The 22,525-nt window shown below is 45.3% G+C and overlaps 9 protein-coding genes across 9 annotated transcripts; 6 read left to right on the top strand and 3 right to left on the bottom strand.

Moving 5' to 3' along the window:
• Positions 1-57: 57 nt before the first annotated feature.
• LOC6734951 (E3 ubiquitin-protein ligase Smurf1) lies at positions 58-11,784 on the bottom strand. The gene is made up of 8 exons (XM_016168346.3): positions 11,233-11,784; positions 10,636-11,077; positions 10,536-10,574; positions 4,437-4,673; positions 2,175-4,377; positions 1,919-2,118; positions 1,699-1,862; positions 58-1,623 (listed from the first exon to the last, which is right to left on the bottom strand). Exons 2-8 carry the CDS (start codon positions 10,688-10,690, stop codon positions 1,339-1,341), a joined length of 3,183 nt encoding a protein of 1,060 aa, XP_016028254.1. The 5' UTR covers positions 10,691-11,077; positions 11,233-11,784; the 3' UTR covers positions 58-1,338.
• Positions 4,905-5,157, top strand: LOC27208133. Its single transcript, XM_016183751.3, has one exon. It carries the CDS (start codon positions 4,924-4,926, stop codon positions 5,146-5,148), a length of 225 nt encoding a protein of 74 aa, XP_016028257.1. The 5' UTR covers positions 4,905-4,923; the 3' UTR covers positions 5,149-5,157.
• On the top strand, positions 5,293-5,495 carry LOC27207521. Its single transcript, XM_016183202.3, has one exon. The coding sequence runs from the start codon at positions 5,293-5,295 to the stop codon at positions 5,461-5,463; it is 171 nt and encodes a 56-aa protein (XP_016028256.1). The 3' UTR covers positions 5,464-5,495.
• On the bottom strand, positions 7,122-9,301 carry LOC27208645 (NADH dehydrogenase [ubiquinone] flavoprotein 1, mitochondrial). Its single transcript, XM_016184202.3, has one exon. The coding sequence runs from the start codon at positions 9,249-9,251 to the stop codon at positions 7,143-7,145; it is 2,109 nt and encodes a 702-aa protein (XP_016028255.1). The 5' UTR covers positions 9,252-9,301; the 3' UTR covers positions 7,122-7,142.
• A 204-nt stretch (positions 11,785-11,988) lies between the features above and the next one.
• On the top strand, positions 11,989-12,710 carry LOC6734950. The gene is made up of 2 exons (XM_002081911.4): positions 11,989-12,502; positions 12,561-12,710. The coding sequence occupies exons 1-2, from the start codon at positions 12,113-12,115 to the stop codon at positions 12,636-12,638; spliced, it is 468 nt and encodes a 155-aa protein (XP_002081947.2). The 5' UTR covers positions 11,989-12,112; the 3' UTR covers positions 12,639-12,710.
• On the bottom strand, positions 12,636-13,592 carry LOC6734949 (methylosome subunit pICln). Its single transcript, XM_002081910.3, has 2 exons — positions 13,368-13,592; positions 12,636-13,281 (listed from the first exon to the last, which is right to left on the bottom strand). Exons 1-2 carry the CDS (start codon positions 13,484-13,486, stop codon positions 12,753-12,755), a joined length of 648 nt encoding a protein of 215 aa, XP_002081946.1. The 5' UTR covers positions 13,487-13,592; the 3' UTR covers positions 12,636-12,752.
• Positions 13,593-13,685: 93 nt separating this feature from the next.
• Positions 13,686-18,080, top strand: LOC6734947. Its single transcript, XM_016181687.3, has 7 exons — positions 13,686-14,311; positions 14,377-14,609; positions 14,665-15,465; positions 15,727-15,893; positions 15,983-16,984; positions 17,114-17,421; positions 17,483-18,080. The coding sequence occupies exons 1-7, from the start codon at positions 14,163-14,165 to the stop codon at positions 17,838-17,840; spliced, it is 3,018 nt and encodes a 1,005-aa protein (XP_016028253.1). The 5' UTR covers positions 13,686-14,162; the 3' UTR covers positions 17,841-18,080.
• A 266-nt stretch (positions 18,081-18,346) lies between these two features.
• LOC6734946 (protein PET100 homolog, mitochondrial) lies at positions 18,347-18,864 on the top strand. The gene has a single exon (XM_002081907.4). The coding sequence runs from the start codon at positions 18,483-18,485 to the stop codon at positions 18,729-18,731; it is 249 nt and encodes an 82-aa protein (XP_002081943.1). The 5' UTR covers positions 18,347-18,482; the 3' UTR covers positions 18,732-18,864.
• A 143-nt stretch (positions 18,865-19,007) lies between these two features.
• On the top strand, positions 19,008-22,464 carry LOC6734945 (facilitated trehalose transporter Tret1). The gene is made up of 2 exons (XM_002081906.4): positions 19,008-21,249; positions 21,641-22,464. Exons 1-2 carry the CDS (start codon positions 20,548-20,550, stop codon positions 22,334-22,336), a joined length of 1,398 nt encoding a protein of 465 aa, XP_002081942.1. The 5' UTR covers positions 19,008-20,547; the 3' UTR covers positions 22,337-22,464.
• Positions 22,465-22,525: the final 61 nt, after the last annotated feature.

Genomic DNA, 22,525 nt, shown 5'->3' with positions numbered 1-22,525 from the left:
TAATTCTTGCATTTCAGTGAAATGATCTTTTTTACTCCGAGGTTAATAAAACAACAATTACTTAAGGCTCATTTATTTTTAATCCCTTTTGGTTAATGGAGCAGAGTCCTTGTCAATGTGCGCAGAATTTCTGCCTTAGAATCCTTATTAATTTGATTTCTAGACCTCGCTAAAGCTAAAGAGTTAACGATCGATTTGTGTTGTATTTTGAAAGAGTTACTCCTATTTGCTTAAATTCAAGGGTTGAATCCTCGTTTACAATAAAAAAGTAATAGATCTCACATATGCACTACATTTTGAGGGTTGGTGGGTATCGGGAATGGGAGGCTGGGTGTGGGTTCTTAAATAGCTACCAATTGTTTCGTTTTAATTAAAGTCAGATAAAATTTTTACTAATATCACCTTCTAGAAATTTGTCCAATTCGTTTCCATTAAAAACTGATGTAAATATGATTTAAGAACGTACGTGTATATAAAAGTTTGATCCTTAAGAGCTTTGATTTGGCGGTGTGGCAATAATTGAAATTAAAATAAGACTTTAATTAAATAATTTGCATTTATTTAAAAACGTAAAAAATAATTAATTTTATGATTGAGTAATTTTTCAAGTGTTTTGTTTTACATCTTATTTTTCTCATATTTTTGGGTAGGCAATCATTTTGCTCGCATAGTTATAAAATATGCGAGCGGGTAAGTCGATGAGTGTGTCAAAGGACTATTTAAAGAATAATCAAAAACTTAGCAATGGGTCCGATTGGTTTTTATAAATGTACAAAATCTAATCAATAAACATCAAAAATGTACTAAATTAAACAAAAGCACGAAAATTTGCCCGTCCAATGCCTACAATTAAAAATTGTTTTTATGCCTAATTATCAACTATGATATATGTATAATCTTGTATAATTGTATGTATAATTGGTTTCGTAATATTTTAAACTACAATTTATAACACGCGCCACGACGTAAACAAACAAAGGCCAGGATATATATATGTATATGTTTGTTTGGGGGTGTGAAAATGTATATACTCATATATATATTTATATATATGTATGCACTTGGTAACTATGTATACGATGAGTCAGTAAATACTCGCTAAATTAAATTTTTAACTGCAAAATACGCAGCACACAAGATTAAACAGTGCTACGGGGAGCAGTTCATCAACAAACAAATAAAAATATAAACTTATCATCTTGACCAGGGTCAGTACAATTTTGATTTCAAATCGCCTTGATATATGTTTCTTTATAATGTGCATTAAATATATTTAAAGGTGTCTATGTATATGCATATGCGTGGATCAGGTGAGGGTCACAGTGTCTCTTCTGGATCTTACTCCACGGCAAATCCACAGGTCTCCTCAACGGCCTGCGTCAGCTTGTCGCACAGTAGCTGGTACGTCTCGTAGGGCGGCAAATCGATCCGGTTAAAGCAGGTGTGCGCCTTGGGCAGGTTCTGCGTGGGCACGTCGGCAGTCAGGTGAATAGTAAACAGTCGTGGTCCCACCGCTCCCGTGGAGCCCTGTAGCGCTCTGAAGCCCTGCAGCGGCACTCGCGATGATCCCGTCACGAACTGCAGCAGCCGGGCTCTCATCTCAGAACTATAGGACTCGACCACCTTGAGAAGTGTAAAACATTGATTAATAAAGTTAAATAATCTTTAAAATAATCGCTAATAAGTAGCCATACACACCTGCCAGAACCACAACACCTGCGTCGTTTCGTTCGTACAGTGCTTCAGTCTCGTATTGTTCCGCCAGTCGTTGACATCAATGCTAGAGATGCCACCAATGACCAATTCCAGTTCGCGCTCATCAAACGGTCTTAGGAGATGGCTGGGTATAAGCTCACAAAAACCTGGAAGATATGCATTTATTACTAAGGTTAAGACAAAGCTAAATCCGACCACAAACCTTTCTGCAGAGCCAAAAACTGTTGTTCAATGCCGCGCATGAAACGATAGTTCACATAGAGCTTGACATACTCGCGTTTGTTCTCCTCCGTCACAGGAATGGAGGCACCGCCAGGCTTCAGTTCGTGCACCACCAGAGCACCAAAGCTATTGTTCTCTACACTGAATGTGGATTCAATGATGCCGCTGATGTTGCTCTCCCTAAAATGCAATGATAATATAAACAATTCCTAGATGTTTAAATGTATTTCACTCACAGCATCCAGGTGAGGCTGCGATGTAGCTCCGGATCCACGCCTTCAATATCACCAAGCGTAATCGGTTTGTTCAGCAGCTGCTTGTAGAAGGGTGTAGTGAACCCACCATCCAGACAGTGACCATGGAACACGGCAATGCCCAGTGTGCGACCCACGAAATGAAAATAGGACAAGTGATCGGGATTCACACCGGAGTCTGGATTAATTTGCAGCGTGTAGTGATCATCCCTACTGTACTGGAATAGGCCATACTGCGGGTTCAACATCTCGCGGGAAAGCAGATGCAACCACTCGCGTGCTACGCCACCATAGTCCAGACCCTCCTCGCCCTTAAATTTAACCATTAGACGCTTGCGCATGTCCTTGGCCCGCATTTTCATTATCAGTCTATAGCTCTCCTCGAAAATCTCGTTGCGTGACACCTCCAAACGGCAGTGGCCGGACTGCGGCTGCATCGTTTGCAGCTCCGTGCGCAGAGCCCGCAGCTTGCCAACCAAATCGCGGCGGTACTTGGGCAAAAGGTCGGCGCCTTCAAGCAATCCCTGTGGCAGATCCGGAACAATCCGATGGGGCGGGTTTGTTGTAGTTGTGAGCGTCGTTGGAGTTGCGTTGCTCGCCGGCGTCGCCTGTGGTGGAACTGCTGCTGCGGCCGCGGGGGTAGCAGGAGTAGCCGATGGTGGAGCAGGTGTGCCAGCATTTGCAGCGGATGGTGGTACGGTTCCGCGTCGAATCATTTGCAAAATGCTGCCACTTAGCCGTGGATCCGTAAACTGTGTGGTTCGATTGTTGTGGTCCACAAAGTAAACCCTTCCTGAGGCCGTCTTTCGCTGTTCCCAACCACTCGGCAATGGTCCGATAGCATCTAGCGTTAGATGCTGGGTGTCAAAATCACGTGGTATGCGAGGATCATGCCACGTGGAAACACCAGTGGGTATGTGATAAAAGTACACCTGCCCTTGTTGCGTGGTTCGCATTTCATAGCCGGGCGGCAGATCCAAAAATGGTCGTGCTGCCTGATTGGCAGCTGCAATGGCTGCCGAGGCGTACCTCTGCCCGGATCCACCTCCACCTCCGCCGCCAGATGTGCCCCCATTTCTTGTGCCTCGTGAAGAGCGTCGTCTCGTGGAGGACTCCTCACCTTGTTGCCGCGAGCTCCTACGCTGTGAGCGCTGACCGGGCGTTGCAGCTGTATAGGATCTACTTCCTCCTCCGCTTCCGGCTGGTGTGCTGTTCGCATTCGGACTGTGCACATTTCCATTTGCAGAGGGTGTCACTGAAGCTGGCGGCGATATATTTGGAGTTGGCGGACTTTGACTATGCCTGGGAGGAGTGGTTGTGGTTGAAGGTGAAGTAGTCGTTGCGGCATCTTCTTGCGTCCATCCGTTACTAGCACTCTGGGGCTGCGCCGCCTGGCCACTTCCATTTCCGCTGGTACTTCCATTCTGAGCATTTCCATTTACATAGTTCTGCTGACCCGTGGGGGATGTAGGCGTGCACTCTGGCGGAGCATGGCCATTCGTTTGGTGCTTTGGTGTTTTAACATGATTGTCGTTGCTGTGCAGGCGAACCGACGCCGATGTCGTACTGCTGGTGGGTGTTGCTGGTTCGTTTGTCGGACGCTGCTCCAAGGTGCGACCACCTCCAGAAGATGAGTTCGATGAGGATGTTTTTTTGCCAGGCGTTGTGGTGGCCGAAACGGGCGTTGTGGGGCTCGTGTTCTCTTTGCCCACGCTGGACAGTATTTCCGTAGAGTGTCTACGTTCATCCGAAGCCGTCACAGACAAGTCCCGGCTGCGATGGCCGTTATTCATCAGGTTCGTGCAGGTTGTAGAGCGTGTTGGCCCAGCCGGAGCTTGTCGATCGCCGCTGTTGCCATTGTGCGTGTTGTGCCGTTGCTGTGGTGAAGTGGTGTGGCTGCCTCCAACTACTCCTGGCTGTCTGGGTCGATCCCACTGAGTCGATTTGGTGGCATGGTTCACATAGTAAACTCGACCGTTGTCCGTACGTCGCTCCTCCCAACCCTCTGGCAAGCTATCTTCCGAGGAGTCATCTTCCGACGGTCCACGGACATCGCCACTGGGTCCTACAATGGCCAGAGGATTGCCACTACTGGGTCCGTCCTTCGAGAGCAACGAAATGATGATTTGACCGCGCACAAGCTCATCGTCATCCGGCGAAAGTTTTCCCAGATCCAAGCGTTGAACTAAAGAAATGATTGTTTGTGAAAATATAAGTCAATTTGTCGATATAGGATTCACTTACACCCAGCTCCTTTGAGGCTCTGTATGTTGAACGCGGGTATCCTCACACAGCCCAGGAATCCACTGCCCTTGTGTATCTTTCGCTGATTCCACACAGTTATCGTAATGGCATCCCCAATGCCCAGAAACAAATCGTAATGTGCATTCCATTTCGGATCCAGAGAGGATTTGCTGATTTCCGTTGAGTACACCTGCCCAGTTCCATCCACCTGCACCTTAGCAAAGGGATCGGGTAGACCTGCAAAAGAAATATAATTCAAATGAGCAAAACCAATCAAATATAAATTGTTTAAAATTTGTTTGTTAATAATGTTAACTCTCTATTGTCAGCGATCATTACAGAATGGAAAATGGATCTATTTGACACCGATGATTACAGATAAAGCGTTATATTTGAAATGCAAACCATTAATGCACACGAAAGTTCCAACAAATTGATCCTATTTAAAGGTGCATGAATATCATAGCCTTGTTTATTTGCCTACAACATGAAGTGCTTTAACTTAATGGTTCTTGCGCTGCTGCTGATTTTGGCTCAAACGGACGGATATAGCCATCGCCATCCGGGCTTTGCCCAACGCTTGCAGATCAAGCCAGGCTGCTTGCAGGTGCCTCAGATATACACCGAGGCTCCAACTCCAACACCCACCATTATCTTTTCCTCGTTGGAAGATGTAGGGATGGCGGACATCAGGAGAGTCGAAACAGATTAAACATCTTCCAGAACAAATTCCCCCTGAGTGTGAGTTCCCTATTCGATTTACCTTATCGGCTTGGCACTGTGAAGCCCCTACTTAATTGAGGCCTATATAAACGCGGTCACTTCATGAGAGCTAATCATAAGCAAAAGCATCGCAATGCCTTCTAGCTGGATTCATTTGCTGGGACTGCTGGCCCTGTTTCTTTGCACGATCTTATCTTCTGGAGATGCCTCCCCCTTCGACGAGAGACGCCACAGAGGATGGAATCCGCGCCCAGGATCAATGCCGCAGATTCCCACCACACCACCTTTTAATCCATACGGATAAGGTGCCATCTAATTATCTAAGAACTAACTAAAAATATAGATCAATTCTTAATCATTTACAAATATATAAAATGCATTTAGGTGGACTACAAAGAAATGTCTAAAAATGTCACATATTGAATGTTGTTCTATAATAAGAATTCGGCTGTCAATCAAGGGGGAACTTTTCCTCCACTTTTTTTGGTTTTGAGCATAAAGGGCAAGAAATGTCAATTGAATCCGAGGAACGTATGAGTGAAAATGTTTACATCCCGACCAGCACCAAACGTGAATGCGGTCAAGTGTCATTAGTCAGAGATAGAGATATGGAAGCACATTGCTAGACATGTGGAGGAATGGACGTAATATGCCAATCTCCGCTATCAGAACTAAAATAGGAACCCCCGCTGTCGCATCGCTTTTGCTTATCGTCTTAGTCGGCCACCGATAATGCCCAGAATCTTGACAAATTAAGCGCTCGACATTCCGCTTGAATTAAACAATTAGGAACTACAATATCGAGCCGGGGCCGGTGATTTATGCGCACCCGGACTGGACTAGACTCAACCAGTCCCTCCCAGTCTGACAGCCACTGACTCATAACCCGGTAGATATCACAACTAGGTTTTTTCGCACACCCATGTTTGTATCGGAATCCATTCGTGAATCGTTATCTCAAGGCTGACGCTGTTGTCATGGCTACGGCCACATGCGGAGCAAGAGCATATGCAGGCCTTCTGCCATCAGCTGGTGAGGATACCATCAACCCGTTGCTGGACTCGCCCAGGTAATTCGAGAAGGGCACATTGTCACTTCTTCATCGCCTGTCGTCGCCGGGCAGCTGTTGATTGATTTTATGCAAGAAAGAACATACGACGGGTGGGGGAAGACATACTGGTAGGTAGACAGCAGCACAACTGAAAAGCACTCTATATGGAAGTTAAAGGTGTGTTTATGTTTCCGATGCAATACGATTTCTTAGATTCCAAACATGCCTTTAAATTAGAAAAAGTCTACGAGTACTAGCGCATGTTTGATTCCCCAAAAGATATATAGTACATATACACATACATTTATCGTTTATCCAACAGGCCTATTTCCTATTCCCTTGAGGCAAACATTATTTTAATCTGCCTTGTATAAAAATAAATAAAAATAGTACAAAAAAAAATGTGATATTAGATTGATTGCACAAGAATGCTGAAAACGCGCTGGTCGGTTTAGAATTAATAATAGAACTCGGCGATTAAAACAATTTTTGAGCAACACCAGAAACGATAACGTGGACCATGATTTGGTCGTATATTAACAATAGCTGATATTGCATTCAAGTAAACGCCGCCCACCAGCCCAGTTGCATAACCCAATATCACCAGCTCCTCCTCGCTTCACGCCTGAGCTGCCTGAAAAGTGAGAAAGAAGAATGAAGAAAGCTAAAGGGGGGGATTGGCGACCGACAGACTCGCCGCCGGCTTTTGGGCCAACATGGCAATGTGTTCAACCCCCTTTGGCTTAACGCTACGTGGCACAATTTCGTAGCCCAGTCGACAAGGCGAGGAAGTTAACGACTGGCTGCACTTTCACTCGGACGGAAGCCGGTAGTCAGAGTCAGCGGAGCTTGAAGTCAGCCGCATGCCACGGCTGCTGTTCGAAGTACACATACACATAAAACACGGGCGGTTTTGATGCAACTGGCACGCTTTATTCTGGACAAGGAGTCACCGTTTGACAAGGGAAACGCTCGGCCTGGAGTGCTTCAGCTTTAGCTTGGTCCTCGGCCGCCCGCTTCTTGATCCTCTCCTCGATGACCGGACGGAAGTTTCGGATGAGTCCTTGGGGCGGCCAGGCAGCACCATCGGCCAGGGCACAAATGGTATGGCCCTCGATCTGCTTCGTCAGTTCGAACAGCATATCGATCTCTGCAATCTGCGCCTGTCCTGTGACAAATCTATGCATGATCATGTTCACCCAGTGGAGACCCTCGCGGCAAGGAGTGCACTGGCCGCAGCTCTCGTGCTTATAGAAAGCCGATAAGCGGGCAATGGCCTTGATAATGTCCGTATCCTTGTTCATAACAATCAAGGCACCCGTTCCCATGGACGAACGCACTGCCATCAGCCCATCGTAGTCGTGAATCGCACTCGAGGCATGCTCCTTGGTAATGCAGGGAGTGGAGGAGCCACCCGGGATAATGGCCAGTAGATTGTCCCAGCCCCCGATCACTCCACCAGCATGGCGTTCGATAAGCTCTCTGGTTGGCATAGACATCTCCTCCTCGACGGTACAAGGGTTGCAAACATGACCAGAGATATTGAACAGCTTGGTGCCAGAGTTTCGGGTACGTCCAAAGCTGGCAAACCAATTGCCACCACGCCGGCAAATAGTGGGAGCCACGGCCACCGTTTCCACATTGGTCACCGTAGACGGACAGCCAAAGACGCCGATATCGGCCGGAAAGGGAGGCTTGTTCCTAGGCTTACCGGCCTTGCCCTCCAGGGATTCAATGAGAGAGGTTTCCTCGCCGCAAATATAGGCTCCTGCTCCACGTTGCACATAAAGATCGAAATCGAACCCAGAACCGCAGGCATTCTTTCCCAGATAGCCAGCCTTATAGGCCTCAATAATGGCATACTGAAGATTGCAAGCCTCGTTGTAAAACTCCCCGCGAATGTAAATAAAACCAGTGTTGGCACCCATAGCCCGTCCAGCAATGAGACATCCCTCTACCAGCTTGTGTGGATCATGGCGCATTATCTCACGATCCTTGCAAGTTCCGGGCTCGCCTTCATCCGCATTGACCACCAGAAACTTGGGCCTTCCATCAGGCGGTTTATGCATAAATGACCACTTAAGTCCACTGGGAAATCCGGCGCCACCGCGTCCTCGCAGTCCAGATGTCTTAATCTCGTTGACTATCCACTTGTCACCCTTGGCTATGATCTCCTTCGTCTTGTACCAGTCACCGCGCTTCATAGCTGCCTTCAATCGCCAATCGTGCCGTCCGTATAGATTGGTAAAGATTCGATCAGCATCAGCAAGTGGTCCAAAAGTAGTTTTCGTCTGCGGTGGTGGAGTTCCGGGCGGTGGCCCCTTTGGGGGTGGTGGAGCGCCGCTTTTGGCAGGCGGAGAACCGCCCTTCGGCGGAGCAGAAACATTTTTGGGTGGAGGTGAGCCTCCCGGTTTGGCAGGCCCAGATCCTTTCGGTGGAGTTGATTCCTTGGCATGCACAGTCACAATAGTTCTTCCTTGTAGAGAAGCATAATTCCGGCCTATAAAATTATCCCTCAGCTCGTCAACTCTTTCATCCAGCCGAGATTTCTTTCTTCTAGCCATATCTTTAAGCCTCTCTAACAAATCGGCCTCGAGTTCTTTTTGGTCGGCTGGATCTAAAACCTTCTTGGCATTTTCATTAATAGGAAATTTCGTTGTGGGCGGAAGTTTCTCGGTTGGAAATTTGGGGCAATCTACCTCGGATTGTTTTATGCTTTCCCTTTTTTTGGCTCTTTGCTCAGACGACAGCAAATCGTCGTTACAATCGATTCCAGATCCTTCTTTCATAATCGGCAAAGGTTTGGCTGGCCTCATTAAGAATGGAATAACGCTTTCAGCGTCAATTAGTTGGTTCTTCTTCACATTTTGTATGCTAGAAGTTCGGAATATGTTTACCAGCTTGATATTTTCGGTTTTATTACCAGGTCGTACGGCATTTTGAAGGCTTTTTACTTCTGTTAAACCTTTATAAGCACGAGTTAGTCCCAATGAAACCTTGTAAGCACCACAAGCTCGGCGATTTACCAGAAACGATATCATGCTTTCGTCTATATGCTTTATCTGATTATCTGAACTCTCTAGAAAGTGTGTTGAATCTTTAGCAATCAAAGGAAAATTCAAAGCACACTACTTCCACAATTTTCGAACTTGATATGATAAAAAAAACTTTACATTACTCACAATAACGAATATCGGAAAGTCCCATTATGGATTTTCCCTATAATGACCGTAAGCGCCGCTGGTTTTAACTAAAATCTTATCGCAAAGAATCGATAAAATATGAAGAACTAACTACTGGTGTATATACTATGTAGTATATGGTAGTAGAGGGAAAATAACAAATGAATGCGCCATATTCTGTAGTCAACCACGGAATTCAAGCATTAGCATTAATAAACAATTCATTTGATGTGACACCAGCGGCCACAGACCCATTTTCGGAAACCCAAATATCCCCCTATTGGAATCTCACGGATAAGGTACATCGAATTTGTTTTATTTTTTTTTTAGTAGCACATTGAACAATGCGTGGCGCGTGATTTAAGTGCAACCAAGTGTACAAAAATGGACAAGAAGTGAAAAAAGCGAATAATAAATCACAAATACACAGAAAGAAAAATCATATGCCGTGTGCGATTGTATTTGTGGACGAGCGAGTGAGTGAGTCGCAATGAAAGCAAATTAGTAATAATCACTTTTGTTATATCTAAACAAAATATGGGAAAAGAGCTCAGATATGGCACCGCTCGCACTCACCCACTCGACTTGATGGGCGCGTTGGGGGGTGGGGCTTTTCCGCAATTTGTATAAAAATGAAAGTAGACAAGAAAGGAAGTGCTAAATTTAGCGATACCTCATATGCATAGATGAATGTGAAGAAGAGGAAACAGCAGCACCACAAGCGCCGCAAATAAAACAAAACTTTAATTTACCACAATGTGTGTTTCGATTGGACGGCTAAACAGGTGCGTAATTGATGGTTTTCGAAAAGAAAACCAAACGCGAAAACAAAGCTTGCTGGGTCTGGCGAACGCCAACTGCTCCAAATTTCCCGTAACTAACCAAAAGTGAGTCAAGAAACTATCCCAATCATGTGAACAAATTACGAAAATAAGTGATTACGCAAAAGACATGCTGGGTAAATAGTTTAAAGGAATTTCTTGCTATAAAATTAAATATTTTATATAATTAACGATTAAGAAGAAAAGGGTGAAACTTTCATGCTTTCGATGACCGGAAGTTCCGCTTTCGGAACTAATTTAGAGCTTTTTGACTGATAAGTGTTAAGCACTAAGGAAATGAGATATATATTAAAATACTTACGAAATAAATCCTTGCGGGCCAAGTTTCTAGCACACAATACTGTAATTAAAGCGATATATTAGTGGATTTTATTAACAATTGTTTTTGCCAGCAAACTTACTCGTTATTCGAACTTTGTGTGTACCATTGCGACGTGGGTAATCCAATTTATTCATAATTTCCGACTTTTAATTGATATTGTTTGGTTTGTATAAAAATAAATGGATTTATTTTGTGTATTGATTATTTATATGTCGCGGGCATGTTGTTGTAGTTGTTGTTGTCGTTAAAGTGCCGAACGGAGAGCGAAGAAGAAGAAGTGCAAGTAGAAGGTGGAGGAGAGGAAGCAAAGGAGGTGTAGGAGGAGCAGGTGAGGGCGGTGAGAGGTAATTTCATTGCCGAAGGTAACTGCAGTTGTTGTTGTTGCTGCTGCTGCTGTTGTTGCGGTAGCCTTGACGGTTGCAATTGTTGTAGTTTTTGCGTTTGTTGCTGTGTGTCATGGCACACGCACATAGATATATTTGTATATAAATAATAACACCGATTTGCTTTTTTTTTATAGGCTGCAATCCAAAGATAACAAATGGAAATGGGTATTATTAGTAAGTTCGTTAGAGATAATGTGTGTATTTTCCCCCCAAGTGCAAAAACCCAACCCAAAAGCGAGGGCGTAGGTAGGAAATCGTTCAGGTAGGCAAAATATTCACGAAAAACTCACCCGAAATTGTTTTGCTGATGCTGTTGTTGTTGCTGCTGCACCTCACACGCACATGTCTCGCTCACTCTCTCAAAAGCACACACACACGGACGCAATTCACGCATGCTGCAGGGGAGAGCGGGAGCGGGTTCGATCTGTCTCTCTCCCTCTGCCACTCTATTATTTCACAAATTGCATTAAATGAAATACCACTGTGTTTAATTAACTTTAATTTAGTCGCTGCTCCAGTATGGGTGCCACACTATTTACTCGCACTAGTATTTCCTTCGCTATCGATGTGTATGCGAGTGTGTGTGGTACTAAAATTTGCAATAATAAGCAAAGGAGGCACACTTGTATTGTTCTAGTTCACTAAAAATCGGACGAAAACTCTGCGAACAACGCACGCCCACACAGTTACTCGTTCACGGAACGCTTGATAGTGCGCGAATTATGCTGCCGCGGCCTCACGCGCTATTGTTTTACGGATTCCCATAAAAATTTAACTACAACTTCGAACGCCATTTTTATTAGTGGTGGAACAATGTCTAGTGTTGGGTAAAAAATCGATTACTTTCTTATACTATCGATTTTTTAGTGGTAATAATCATGGAAAACATAGCATATTGTAGTACGTATGTAAACGGATACTAAATTTAAAATAGTATGAAAACTTTTTCAATGACGGTAAACAGTGATCTCGTTACAATCTACAAGCTTTGATTTACAATTTAAGTTTAGGTTGATGTTATATTGTTACTATTGAATTAAACTACTATTGACTATCGGTTACTAAATCGATGAGTTTAGCTCTGACTCGAACCAACCTTCTCCAACGCAAACAAACAAACACATTTTGGCGGCGTTTTTGTTTACCTTTTATTTTGCGCAAAAAGTAACAATGTCAATTACTCTAGATTTTAATGGTAAGAACTTTGCCAAGGGAAAGAATTTAGACGTGCACTACTTGCCGGCTAAAATAGACGGCGATGGGGAAGCGAATGTGGAAAATTGCTTCAACAACTACACACGTGAAGCAACCGAATTCGGCCCAGGAATCCTGACGAACGCCTTGCGCGGATATCCTTTAATGGGGGAGAAATTAAAAGTGCCCGAAGGATACCGAGGATTAGTTCTGCAAGAAACAGAGAAGCCCATCAGCGATACCTCCGACCGAAAGTTGCGGCTAACTGGAGTATTTCAGGATTTTACCTACTGGAACTACGACAAAGTGCCGTCCAACGGCGATCCCTACCGACAAGCCCTTCTCCTGCCGGATGTTGCTCAAGCTGTATGTAAATAGAGATGCTCGAAGTACACCTAATAAATAACAAATTTTATTTATTTAGCTGTCACAGCCCATTAGCGAAGAGGATTTAGAGGCAGAAATCGCTCGTAATAAGGAAAACGCCAAGGAAAGCCCGTAGTTTTAATCGCGCTTACCGCGTTCTATTTATTACTCCAAAATCTAATCCAATACATATATATCGTACACTTTATCTGGTATAAAACGGGATATTGATGTTTAAATAGATTATGCTTCACTCGTCAGCGTCCTCGAATCGCTCGTCGTCGTCGTCCAAACTGAGATTCTGCACGCCGTTGCGTCCCAGCGTCAAAGCATCATCCTCCTCCATGGCATCATCCTCTAAGCCACCGGCATCCTGCATAAGATCGCTGTCTTCCGAATCGCTGTTTGCCGAATCTGGATGTAGGGCCTGGCAAGTCGTCATGGCACTGTACATAGTGTCTACGGTGTGAATGTCCTCCGGCATAAGCCAGCACTCTGTGACCTCTTCAAATTGCTCGTCTACGGCATCCTCGAAATTGTCGTCCTCATCGTGCTCATCGCTGCCATTTCCCTCGTCTACTTCCGCTTCCGAACCACCGCCATTCCGACCATTGACTGCCTGCTGGGGTGGATCTCCGTAGACGCCGTTCCACTCGACTTTGTGGTCCAGCATGAAGTAGATGCACTTCCTCGGATTCGAAGAGATACCGTGCAGGCTAACCTGCTTCCACTCAATAGATATACCCTCCGCCAACTCAGTAGGCTGCCATGATAGCGTGCTAGAAACGAGAAATAATAGTTACTTTAAAAAATTTTAAAGAATAGAGAGCAATACCAGACGCCGGCAAAGCTCTAAAGCGCTCACTTTTGGGCAATGTATACGGTGCCTTCGCCCACCACTTTGTCGCCCAGTTTCAGCTTGATATTGTTAGCCGTATACAGCAGACCATGTTCCGGCGGGGAAACACGCATAATAAGAACCATTTTAATACAGTTTATTAAATTAATTGCAAAAAGCGCGATCAAACAACAAAACTTGCCAAAAATGCAGTGTTGAGTACCATTTTTTCGTTACCGTTTAAAAGTCTGGTAAGGGTGGCAATAACTAAGAGAGTAAAACTCTGGCAATGCTCTGGTGTGTTTTCCTTCTTTGAATTTAGAATCATCAAAACAGATGTTTTCAGAGGACAACTTCATCTTAATTCTGTTGAATTTATAAATAGTTGTATAAAGAATGGCACAAATTTGTAAAAAAAAAAAGATAAAAACGTAATACGTAATTGTGCTACCAGATCAGCTCGTACGATTTTCTCCCGAGAGGTCTTAATTTGGCGCTCTAGCCGCGGTCACACTGGTTATGTAGCGTCTCGTTCAATTTTCAATTTTAGCTGTTAAAATTCGCGATAAATGTAATAAATGCGGAGTTATATGCTCGCGCAACAAACCTTCGACTATAAAACACTCCTCGAAAGGGAATCATTACGGACAGAAGTGAAAGGAGTAGCCTTCGGGTTAACGAAACGAACTTGTCATTGTCCTTCCAAACGTTGTTGTTATTTTCCTTATCCGGTGGCAGTCGTTATTATTGTTGTTGTTGTGGTTGTTCGTGGATATATACAGTGTTTACTCGATAGTCTCGACGGATACACACACAGATTGCATGGAAGCAACGATGGACACGGACCATGCGAACCTAAATGATTTCAGGGATCGCGAACTGGCCACGCGCATGCGCCGCTGCAATTACGAAAAATACAAATCCCTGGTGCGCATGCACCTATCGTTTGAACTGGAGCTCAACACTGATGAGTAAGATGGATCACGTTGGTATATGGCTGCTCACCACATTACTAACGACTCCCTTATATATGTAGGTTCGATCTCCCCTGTCACGAGATCGTCTACGAGGACAAGGGCAAGCTGAAGAAGTGGAACCGCCTGTCTAAAAAACATCGTTTGGGACATGGAGCAGCTGCCACATCCTGTGCCGCCGGCTCCGGCAGCAAATCCGTGGGTAATAGTCCCACAGAGACACTGCAACAGCAGATTGATCCGGGATTCTTAATGCATCTGCAAGAGCTCAAGGAGTTCCTAATGCTGGAGAAGAGTAAGTTCGCTGAAGATTTTAAATTACGTTCATTCTAACTAATCCACTGTTGCAGATCTCACCCAGGAAGGCCTATTCCGCAAGGCTGGCGCGGTGTCCCGGCAAAACGAACTTCGGATGCACATCCAGCACGACAAACCACTGAATTTGGAACTTGCGGGCTTCTCCGCTCACGATTGCGCGACCGTTTTCAAAGGTTTTCTATCCGAACTTCCAGAACCGCTGCTTACGGATGCCCACTATCCAGCGCATCTCCAGATAGCCCCGCTCTGCCAGGCGCTCAATGGTCAGACTATGGCCACTGCTGAGCGTCAACAGCATCTCCTCAACTCCGTGCAGCTGCTACTTCTCCTCCTGCCCGAAGAACACCGTGAACTCCTTCAGCACATCATTGAGATGCTGCATGCTGTGGCCAAGCATGAGAAGAGCAACAAGATGAGCGCCGATAACTTGGCCACTCTCTTTACGCCCCACCTAATTTGCCCAAGGCAACTGCCACCCGAGGTCCTCCACTACCAGGCCAAGAAAATGTCCAGCATCGTGACCTATATGATCGTCCGCGGGCTGGACATCTTCGAGGTGCCTGGAAAGCTGTCTACCGACATCCGGGCGTACTTTCTCGAGCGCAAAAGAAAGAAAACCATGTCGCCGGAACAAACGCTTGACGAGTCCATCTCGGACGTCTCGACGGTCAACACGGTGTACACTTTTGTAGACCGAGCCGCCACTGCAGCGGCCACCAATACGAACAATACGGACACGGAGCTGGCGCAACTTTATGCCCATATCCAGAGCATGCCGGAGTCATCTAAGAAGAGGCGTCTGATTAAGCAGTTCAACAAGCAAAATGGGCAGGGTAAATTACTTTATATATTTAATGCCTTAATGCCCTTTACCTCTGGGTCTTATGATTTAAATACCTCTGCTAGTAATTTCAAAATTACTTGAATTAAGGTTCATAATATCTTGAATCTAATTAATATAGTTAATATTACGGAAGTAAGAAATCTTTAGCCAATGTTTAAGTTTGCACATAGTAACGAGGTAATTTTTGAGAAAAAGTTAACATTATTAAAAAATATTATGATTTATCAATTAATCAAATTTCATTTGTTAGGCACGCCGTTGCAACTGGTGGTAATGAATCGTTTGAAGAACAACGAGGCCACTCGGAGTGCCAAGTCGCTGGGTGATTCCATTAAGAAGCACATTTTCCACAAGAGTCTCATGTCGCGCACTCCAAAAAGAGTGCCACCCAGTTTTCATTTGGCTAGTGGATCCGAGGTAAGTCGTGGATTTGGACTGCGCCTACTGCTGTGTTTTGTTTAACTAACCGCATGCCTTTTTGTAATCCATCGCATGTTTTTCGCCAGACGCCCAATATGTCGCATGTGAAACCGCCCAAGATGCGGGTGCTTTTTCAGAGCCCCACGCCACCCACACCCACCTCATCGACCATCACCAGCGTCAGCCTGTCCACTAACACTCGGCATCAGCTTCAGAAATCCATCTCATCTGCTTCCCTCAAGATCGAATCATCGTCATCGGACAGCAGCTCTAGCTGTGCGACCAGCGGTAGTACCTCTGCTCCAGTTAGTCGACAGCAATCGAAAGAATCACCTTCTGGCAATGGAGCAACTGCTGTTCCCGGCCAAGAACTGGATGAGATCGATGCCGATTGCTGCGTGACGCCTTTGAAGATCATGTCAGCGGTTGCAAAGCAGCTAATTGACAAGAAGAGCGTTGCCTGGGACGAGCACCGACTGCTGGAGATTGAGGAGTACTCGAATCCCTCTACGCCCGTCCAGCAATCGACGCGCTATAAGTCGGAGCCTAATCTGTCAAGTATCCTGCCACAGGTGAACGCAGAGGACGAGGACGACGGCGCACTGACGCCCATTATGGAGGGCCGCAGTACCATGGTAGCTAGCAGCAGCCATATGGGCAGATCAATAACCCGAAAATTGATGAAGGGCGTTAGCATGGGTAATCTCAGATTCCCATTCAGTACGCCGGAGACAACCAAACGACTAGTGCGAAGTGTTTCTGCCACGCTCAGGAGGCGTCCCAGTGGCGAAGAAGGCAAGCCCTGCCCATTGGCAGCGGATGCACCACTTCTCGAGGATGTAGATGATAGCGATGAAGACGACGACCATCATGGGGCGGTGGATGAGGATGATGATGATGATACACTTTCGGAAAACAATGGCAGCTCCAACGAGCTGCCCGCCATGAGCCTGGGCTATCAGCAGATACTACAGAGCAGCGTATATCGCAACATGGATCTCATTACGAGCACACCAGCTCTGCATATGGGTCGCCGTTCCATGTCGCCCATCACCAAGTCGACCCAACGCATGCCTAAGGCCATGCAGGTGCGTTTGAAATCTATTAACGTAGTAATGCTTACATGATAACAAATATCGTAAGAAGAACTTGGAAAATCCCAGAAAATCAATTGTTATATGTTATGATAATTACAACATATTTGTTTTACATTGTAGGAATCTATTATGACTCCCCGATCCCGAAAACCGGTGATGCTGCTTACCGCCTTAGCTGGCAATGGCGACAAGCAGCTAAATCTGAGCTTTGCCGAGCAAGATGAGCCGGATTCGATTGGTGGCACGCCGACCAAGCAGCTGGAGCCACCATCGCTGCACAGTGAGGATGCCACATCTCTGGGGGGATATGCGGATATCCTAGGGCAGCAGCAGAGCTTTGCTCTCCTTAATCCCAGAGAGCGTACGACCAGCAGTAGCAACAGCAATGAAGATTCAAAGCCCTCAAATGCCTTATCCAGTGATTTCAAGTGAGTGTTGGCCAGAGATCCATTTTGCGTATAGTTTTGACATTGTTTCTATAATACCCAGGGAGTATTTGCTGACGCGCAGTGTCCTTACCGCCAGTCCGGCTGATTTATCGTTTGCCAGTCGGTCGGATGATTTCGGTGGAGCCAGCACCACGCAGGACATCGACGACTTGGACGAGTCCGATCTGAGCCCCAGTCTGCTCTACTGCCTGGACGGAAATGAGCCAACTTTAGCCTCACCCTTTGGCAACAGCAACGGCAGGAAGCGATCGGCGGGGACACCCCTAAAGTCTGCGCTAATTACAAACCTTGACGCCGATAACAAGGAAAACATGGAGAATCTGCAGGAGGAGCACTCGCGCACCAAAAAGCTGCTAATTACTTCTCCCGAGAAGTATCCGGGCGAAACGGCCCTCTAGCTTTAAATTGAGCTGTTCGCACAGATATATATATATTTTCATAATCTAACGTTAAAACCGTTGTACGGTTTTAAAAAATCATCTCTCATCAAAATATTTAAGACAAAGTTTGCTTCCGTGAAAAAATGTTTTTGGTATGACACGTTTTAGCTTGGCCGCGTTCTAAAGTTTAGCATAAGTTCTACATTTTAAATGCATGCCTCAAATATTAAAAGATACATATATAACTATATATAATCGGAAAATAATCGCTGTTTTATTGGAAGGGCTTAAGTTGTAAATGAAATGTGTTAGCTCTGTGGGGGGTTACTGCAGTATTAACTGATAAGTTGTTCCAAGTACTTCAGATAGTTGGATGGTGAGAAAAGAGAACAAAATCACACGTCATAATATTGTGCAATTTCAAGGGGGACGGGTAAGTTCAAATTTAGGATTTTAAATTGCTTGTCCTAGAAACGTTTTTATGACAACTGTCCCAAAATATATGTTCGCCTTAACCAACACAGCTCGCCGTGCCCCCAACGACAGGCAACACTGAGTTAATTGTAATCAGCTGTTTTTTGTTGATAGTTTCAAGGAAAACACAATTTATTCGACGAAAATTGCATTTTATCACAACTCTCCGAGCAATAATACAACGAAATGGGAACCTGGGTGCTGGAGGTAGCCAAGATGGGCATGTACATGGCATTTCCGGTGACGCTGTTTCACTTGTTCAACCAGCCGGAATACTTTGAAGAATGGGTGACCAAGAAGAAGCGGGAACTTTATCCGCCGGAAAGCAAAAGCCACCACGAGGAGCTGCAGCGGGCGATCCGTGAACACCACGCCCAGCACGACGCCAAAATGATGCGTGCTATGGAGGAGGCGGAGGGCAAGCAGAAGAAGTAGATATTTCGTTACCACCAATCATCCTACTAATCCCACGTTATATAATTGGGGGCAAGCAAACAACCGATGCTCCGGATGGATGTGACTAACTGTTCTGTAACGACGTAATAAAAACGTATTGTATTCAACCGAACAACACTCGAATCCCGATAAGTGTTTACCACTGTAAATCATCAGGAAATAACTATGATGCGGCTCCAGGGGATACTTGAAGTGCATTTTGGAGTCCCATTTCCATTATCTGGCGAAAACAGCTCGATTGCAGGCCAAGAGAGCACTCAGTGTGTGGGGTGGCTTGATAAGGCCATTACATGACCATTGACATGGTTGCAAGTGGAATCCACAAGGACTGGGGGCAACTTGAAATCGCTGTACGAGTATTCTATAGTCGAATATTATCATTATCACCCGGTAATCGCTTATCTACGGCCAAGCCCGCGCTGCACTGCCCGCCTATCAGAGGATCCGTCCTCGAATCCGTTCGGTGGGCCATCAATGGTTCCATCCAGTTCGCTGATAACCGATAGTGGCGCTTGACCGCCAGGTGACCGTTGCGACTTAAGTGTACGTACAAGTATTCAGCTATTCTGCGATTTTGTCACAGTTTGGGGTCCAATCTGGATCGATCCAATAGCAGATTTTCCTACATGTGTTTTGGGCGTGATGCGATGCCTTGTTGGCTACGCCAAAGATTAGATGCACTCCCCGCGATTTACGCTCATTCAATTATTTTGTTGAGTCTGTCTCCGCTATTATCTGCTTTTCACACGGCAGCGCCGAATCAATTGTGCCGTAAATAACAAAATACCGGAAAGGTTTGACTTAATCAAGCCGAAGATAGGGTACCCTCAATCGGGATGAGATTTGGTAAAAGTCTTCCAAGAACATTTAAGGCGTGCAGATAGTAAATACTTAACCATTTCTGATTAAATAGCTCGCTAATCTTGATCCGTTCTAACTACTAATACAACTGTTTTCATTTAAATTTCTAACGGTTGCAGATATTTATTTATATTAAAATTAAGTTGAGTCATTAATTTCACAGCTTATAGAAAAGTTAGGGAGAATGCAAAGGCAAATTAAAATAAATTACTATGCAATATCAACTATTTTTGTATAGTATAAAAAAGTTTCGATTTATTTATCATGTTAACATGGTTTAATAACTTGATTTTTAGCTAATCCATTCATAGATTCATTTTCCACACTATCTTGCTCAACAGATTTTTAGTTTTAGTTTTACACCAAGTAGGCAGGCTTAAAGAATAAAATATAACTACCCAGAATTTAAAAATGTATATAATTCCCCTTCCAATCGCACATTGTTGGAGATGATGAAGCATTTATTATGGTCGGGGGACCACCTCGTTCCACAGAGCTTACATACTTTCGAACTCACTCCCAATCCCAAGGGCTAGCGGGCGGACTTCGCCGCAGGGCATAGATTCGGATAATTGCTGTGGAATCACTTGATTGCTACAACATGTAGGAACATGTGTTGTTGCTGGAGGCGGGCGTTTAATTAGCTGCTTTGGCTCTCAAGTGATTTTGGGCGCTCTCAATGACGCTGCGCCGCCTCCTCATATCATCTGTCACCTGGTTTTGTGGGTGAAACTATGGCGAACTGATTTACGGCTATGACTTTCGGTGCTTGACTTTCTCGGTCGACGTCGCTGCTTTAGTTATCGCATGAAAAGCGATTTTTCCAGCGTAATAACGGTCGCGTGGCGAATTCAGTTCGTTTCCGGCGATCGAGAGGGAAACACCTATAAAAACCATATCAAAAAATTCAAATTCAAAAAAAAAATCCCTCGCCATGTCCAAGGGATCGGTGTTGCCACAATATATTGCTGGCTTGTCGGCCAGTTTTGGTGCCCTCTGCATGGGCGCCTCCATCGGTTGGTCCTCGCCCGTGGAGAATATGATATCGGTGAACACGGACTACGGCTTTCCCATTAGCTCCAGTCAGTTCGGCTGGGTATCCTCGCTGCTGACCCTGGGCGCCACCGTGATTTGCATTCCCATTGGTTTCGCCATCGATTGGATCGGCAGGAGACCCACTATGTTGGCCCTAATTCCACCGTACATGGTGGGCTGGGTGCTGATGCTGTTCGCCAACAACGTGACAATGCTCTACTTCGGACGATTCATACTTGGCATGTGCGGCGGAGCCTTTTGCGTGACTGCTCCCATGTACTGTACAGAGATTTCAGCAACAGCACTGCGAGGCACCATCGGATCCTTTTTCCAGTTGCTGATTGTGTCGGGCGTGCTGTACGGTTATTTGGTGGGCGCCTTCCTGCCCCTGCTCACCATCAATATCCTGTGCGCCATTCTGCCCGTGATCTTTGCCATCGTACACTTCTTCATGCCGGAGTCACCCGTCTACCTGGCCATGAAGGGACGCAACGACGATGCCGCCAAGGCCTTGCAGTGGCTGCGCGGCAAGGATGCCGATATCGACGACGAGCTCAAGGAGATCCTGGAGGAGTCCCAGAAGCAGATTGATATGCCACAGGTTAGTTAACATTCCGCTAATAATCAATCAATCAATCAATCAAAATCGATCGATATTGAAGGCATAAAGAAACTTTATAATGGGTTAGCAGGGCTTTAACTGATTTATTACTCTTTCCATTATCACACAATCGGAAGTTATACATATATGTACCACTTACCCTGATAAAAGAAATGTTGTAAATTCAGAAATATCATTATTTGTTTTCATTCATAAGGAATTTCAATAACTTGAACGATTTCGTAGTTAAACAACATATGAAAACAATAAGTAATTTATTTCCATTATTCCATTTTGTAATCAGTGTAGCAGATACTACTTATCTTACCTAATAAATACATTGATTTTGGTAAAGATTAGAAAATAACTCATGGTCCTCTTTTCATTACAGGTCAACATTCTGTCCGCCCTTCGTCGCCCCATCGTCCTGAAGGGTCTTGGAATCGCTGTGCTCCTGCAGGTCTTCCAGCAGTGGACGGGAATCAACGCCATCCTCTTCTACTCCACCTCCATTTTTGAGGATACGGGCTCTGGCGTAAGTGGCAGCGATGCCACGCTTATCATTGGAGTCACCCAAGTGACCAGCACGCTGGTGGCCGTGGCCATTATCGACAAGGCTGGCCGTCGCATCCTGCTCCTCATTTCTGGCATTCTGATGGCCGTGTCCACTGCACTGATGGGCGTGTACTTTCAGCTAAAGGAGAACGATTCGGCGTCAATGGACAACTTCGGTTGGCTGCCGATCAGCAGTATCTGCATTTTCATTATATTCTTCTCGATTGGATTTGGACCGGTGCCGTGGCTGGTGATGGCGGAGCTCTTCTCGGAGGATGTGAAGAGTGTGGCAGGATCGATTGCCGGCACCAGCAACTGGCTGTCGGCCTTCATGGTCACGCTGCTCTTCCCAATCCTCAAGAGCGCGATCGGGCCGGGTCCAACCTTCTGGATCTTCACCGTGATCGCGGTCATCGCCTTCTTCTACTCTCTGTTCTTCGTGCCGGAGACCAAGGGCAAGACGATAATCGAAATCCAGGACATGCTGTCCGGAGGAAAGGGTGTCAAGAGTGATGACAAGAGCCAGACGTGATGATGTCGCGTAGTCTTAGTCATAGCGATACTTTTTCATATTCTCCTTAAGCCAATAAGAAAATGTTATGTATAAGAAGTGAAGAGCATAATCAATAAAGTAGAGCCACCATGTATGTATATAAACTATCCGAATTTTCGTACATTTCCGTCAGTAGTAGTTCTAATTAGACTCAATTGGTATTTAGTT

Source organism: Drosophila simulans, chromosome 2R (genome assembly GCF_016746395.2).
Source record: "Drosophila simulans strain w501 chromosome 2R, Prin_Dsim_3.1, whole genome shotgun sequence".
Taxonomy (NCBI): Eukaryota; Metazoa; Arthropoda; class Insecta; order Diptera; family Drosophilidae; genus Drosophila; species Drosophila simulans.
Note: the sequence above shows the minus strand (reverse complement) of the source record. Positions and strands in the feature narration are given on the sequence as shown.

Bases quoted from the DNA above. Each gene is read 5' to 3' on its own strand.
- LOC6734946 (XM_002081907.4), top strand. From the start codon at position 18,483: ATGGGAACCTGGGTGCTGGAGGTAGCCAAGATGGGCATGTACATGGCA.
- LOC6734949 (XM_002081910.3), bottom strand. From the start codon at position 13,486: ATGGTTCTTATTATGCGTGTTTCCCCGCCGGAACATGGTCTGCTGTAT. The intron at 13,282-13,367 runs GTGAGCGCTTTA...TCTCGTTTCTAG, and splicing joins ACCGTATACATTGCCCAAAA to CACGCTATCATGGCAGCCTA.
- LOC27207521 (XM_016183202.3), top strand. From the start codon at position 5,293: ATGCCTTCTAGCTGGATTCATTTGCTGGGACTGCTGGCCCTGTTTCTT.
- LOC27208133 (XM_016183751.3), top strand. From the start codon at position 4,924: ATGAAGTGCTTTAACTTAATGGTTCTTGCGCTGCTGCTGATTTTGGCT.
- LOC6734945 (XM_002081906.4), top strand. From the start codon at position 20,548: ATGTCCAAGGGATCGGTGTTGCCACAATATATTGCTGGCTTGTCGGCC. The intron at 21,250-21,640 runs GTTAGTTAACAT...TTTTCATTACAG, and splicing joins AGCAGATTGATATGCCACAG to GTCAACATTCTGTCCGCCCT.
- LOC6734947 (XM_016181687.3), top strand. From the start codon at position 14,163: ATGGAAGCAACGATGGACACGGACCATGCGAACCTAAATGATTTCAGG. The intron at 14,312-14,376 runs GTAAGATGGATC...TTATATATGTAG, and splicing joins CTGGAGCTCAACACTGATGA to GTTCGATCTCCCCTGTCACG. The intron at 15,894-15,982 runs GTAAGTCGTGGA...GTTTTTCGCCAG, and splicing joins ATTTGGCTAGTGGATCCGAG to ACGCCCAATATGTCGCATGT.
- LOC6734951 (XM_016168346.3), bottom strand. From the start codon at position 10,690: ATGAATAAATTGGATTACCCACGTCGCAATGGTACACACAAAGTTCGA. The intron at 2,119-2,174 runs GTGAGTGAAATA...ATTGCATTTTAG, and splicing joins CGCAGCCTCACCTGGATGCT to GGAGAGCAACATCAGCGGCA. The intron at 1,863-1,918 runs GTTTGTGGTCGG...CATATCTTCCAG, and splicing joins GTTTTTGGCTCTGCAGAAAG to GTTTTTGTGAGCTTATACCC.
- LOC6734950 (XM_002081911.4), top strand. From the start codon at position 12,113: ATGTCAATTACTCTAGATTTTAATGGTAAGAACTTTGCCAAGGGAAAG. The intron at 12,503-12,560 runs GTATGTAAATAG...TTATTTATTTAG, and splicing joins TGCCGGATGTTGCTCAAGCT to CTGTCACAGCCCATTAGCGA.
- LOC27208645 (XM_016184202.3), bottom strand. From the start codon at position 9,251: ATGATATCGTTTCTGGTAAATCGCCGAGCTTGTGGTGCTTACAAGGTT.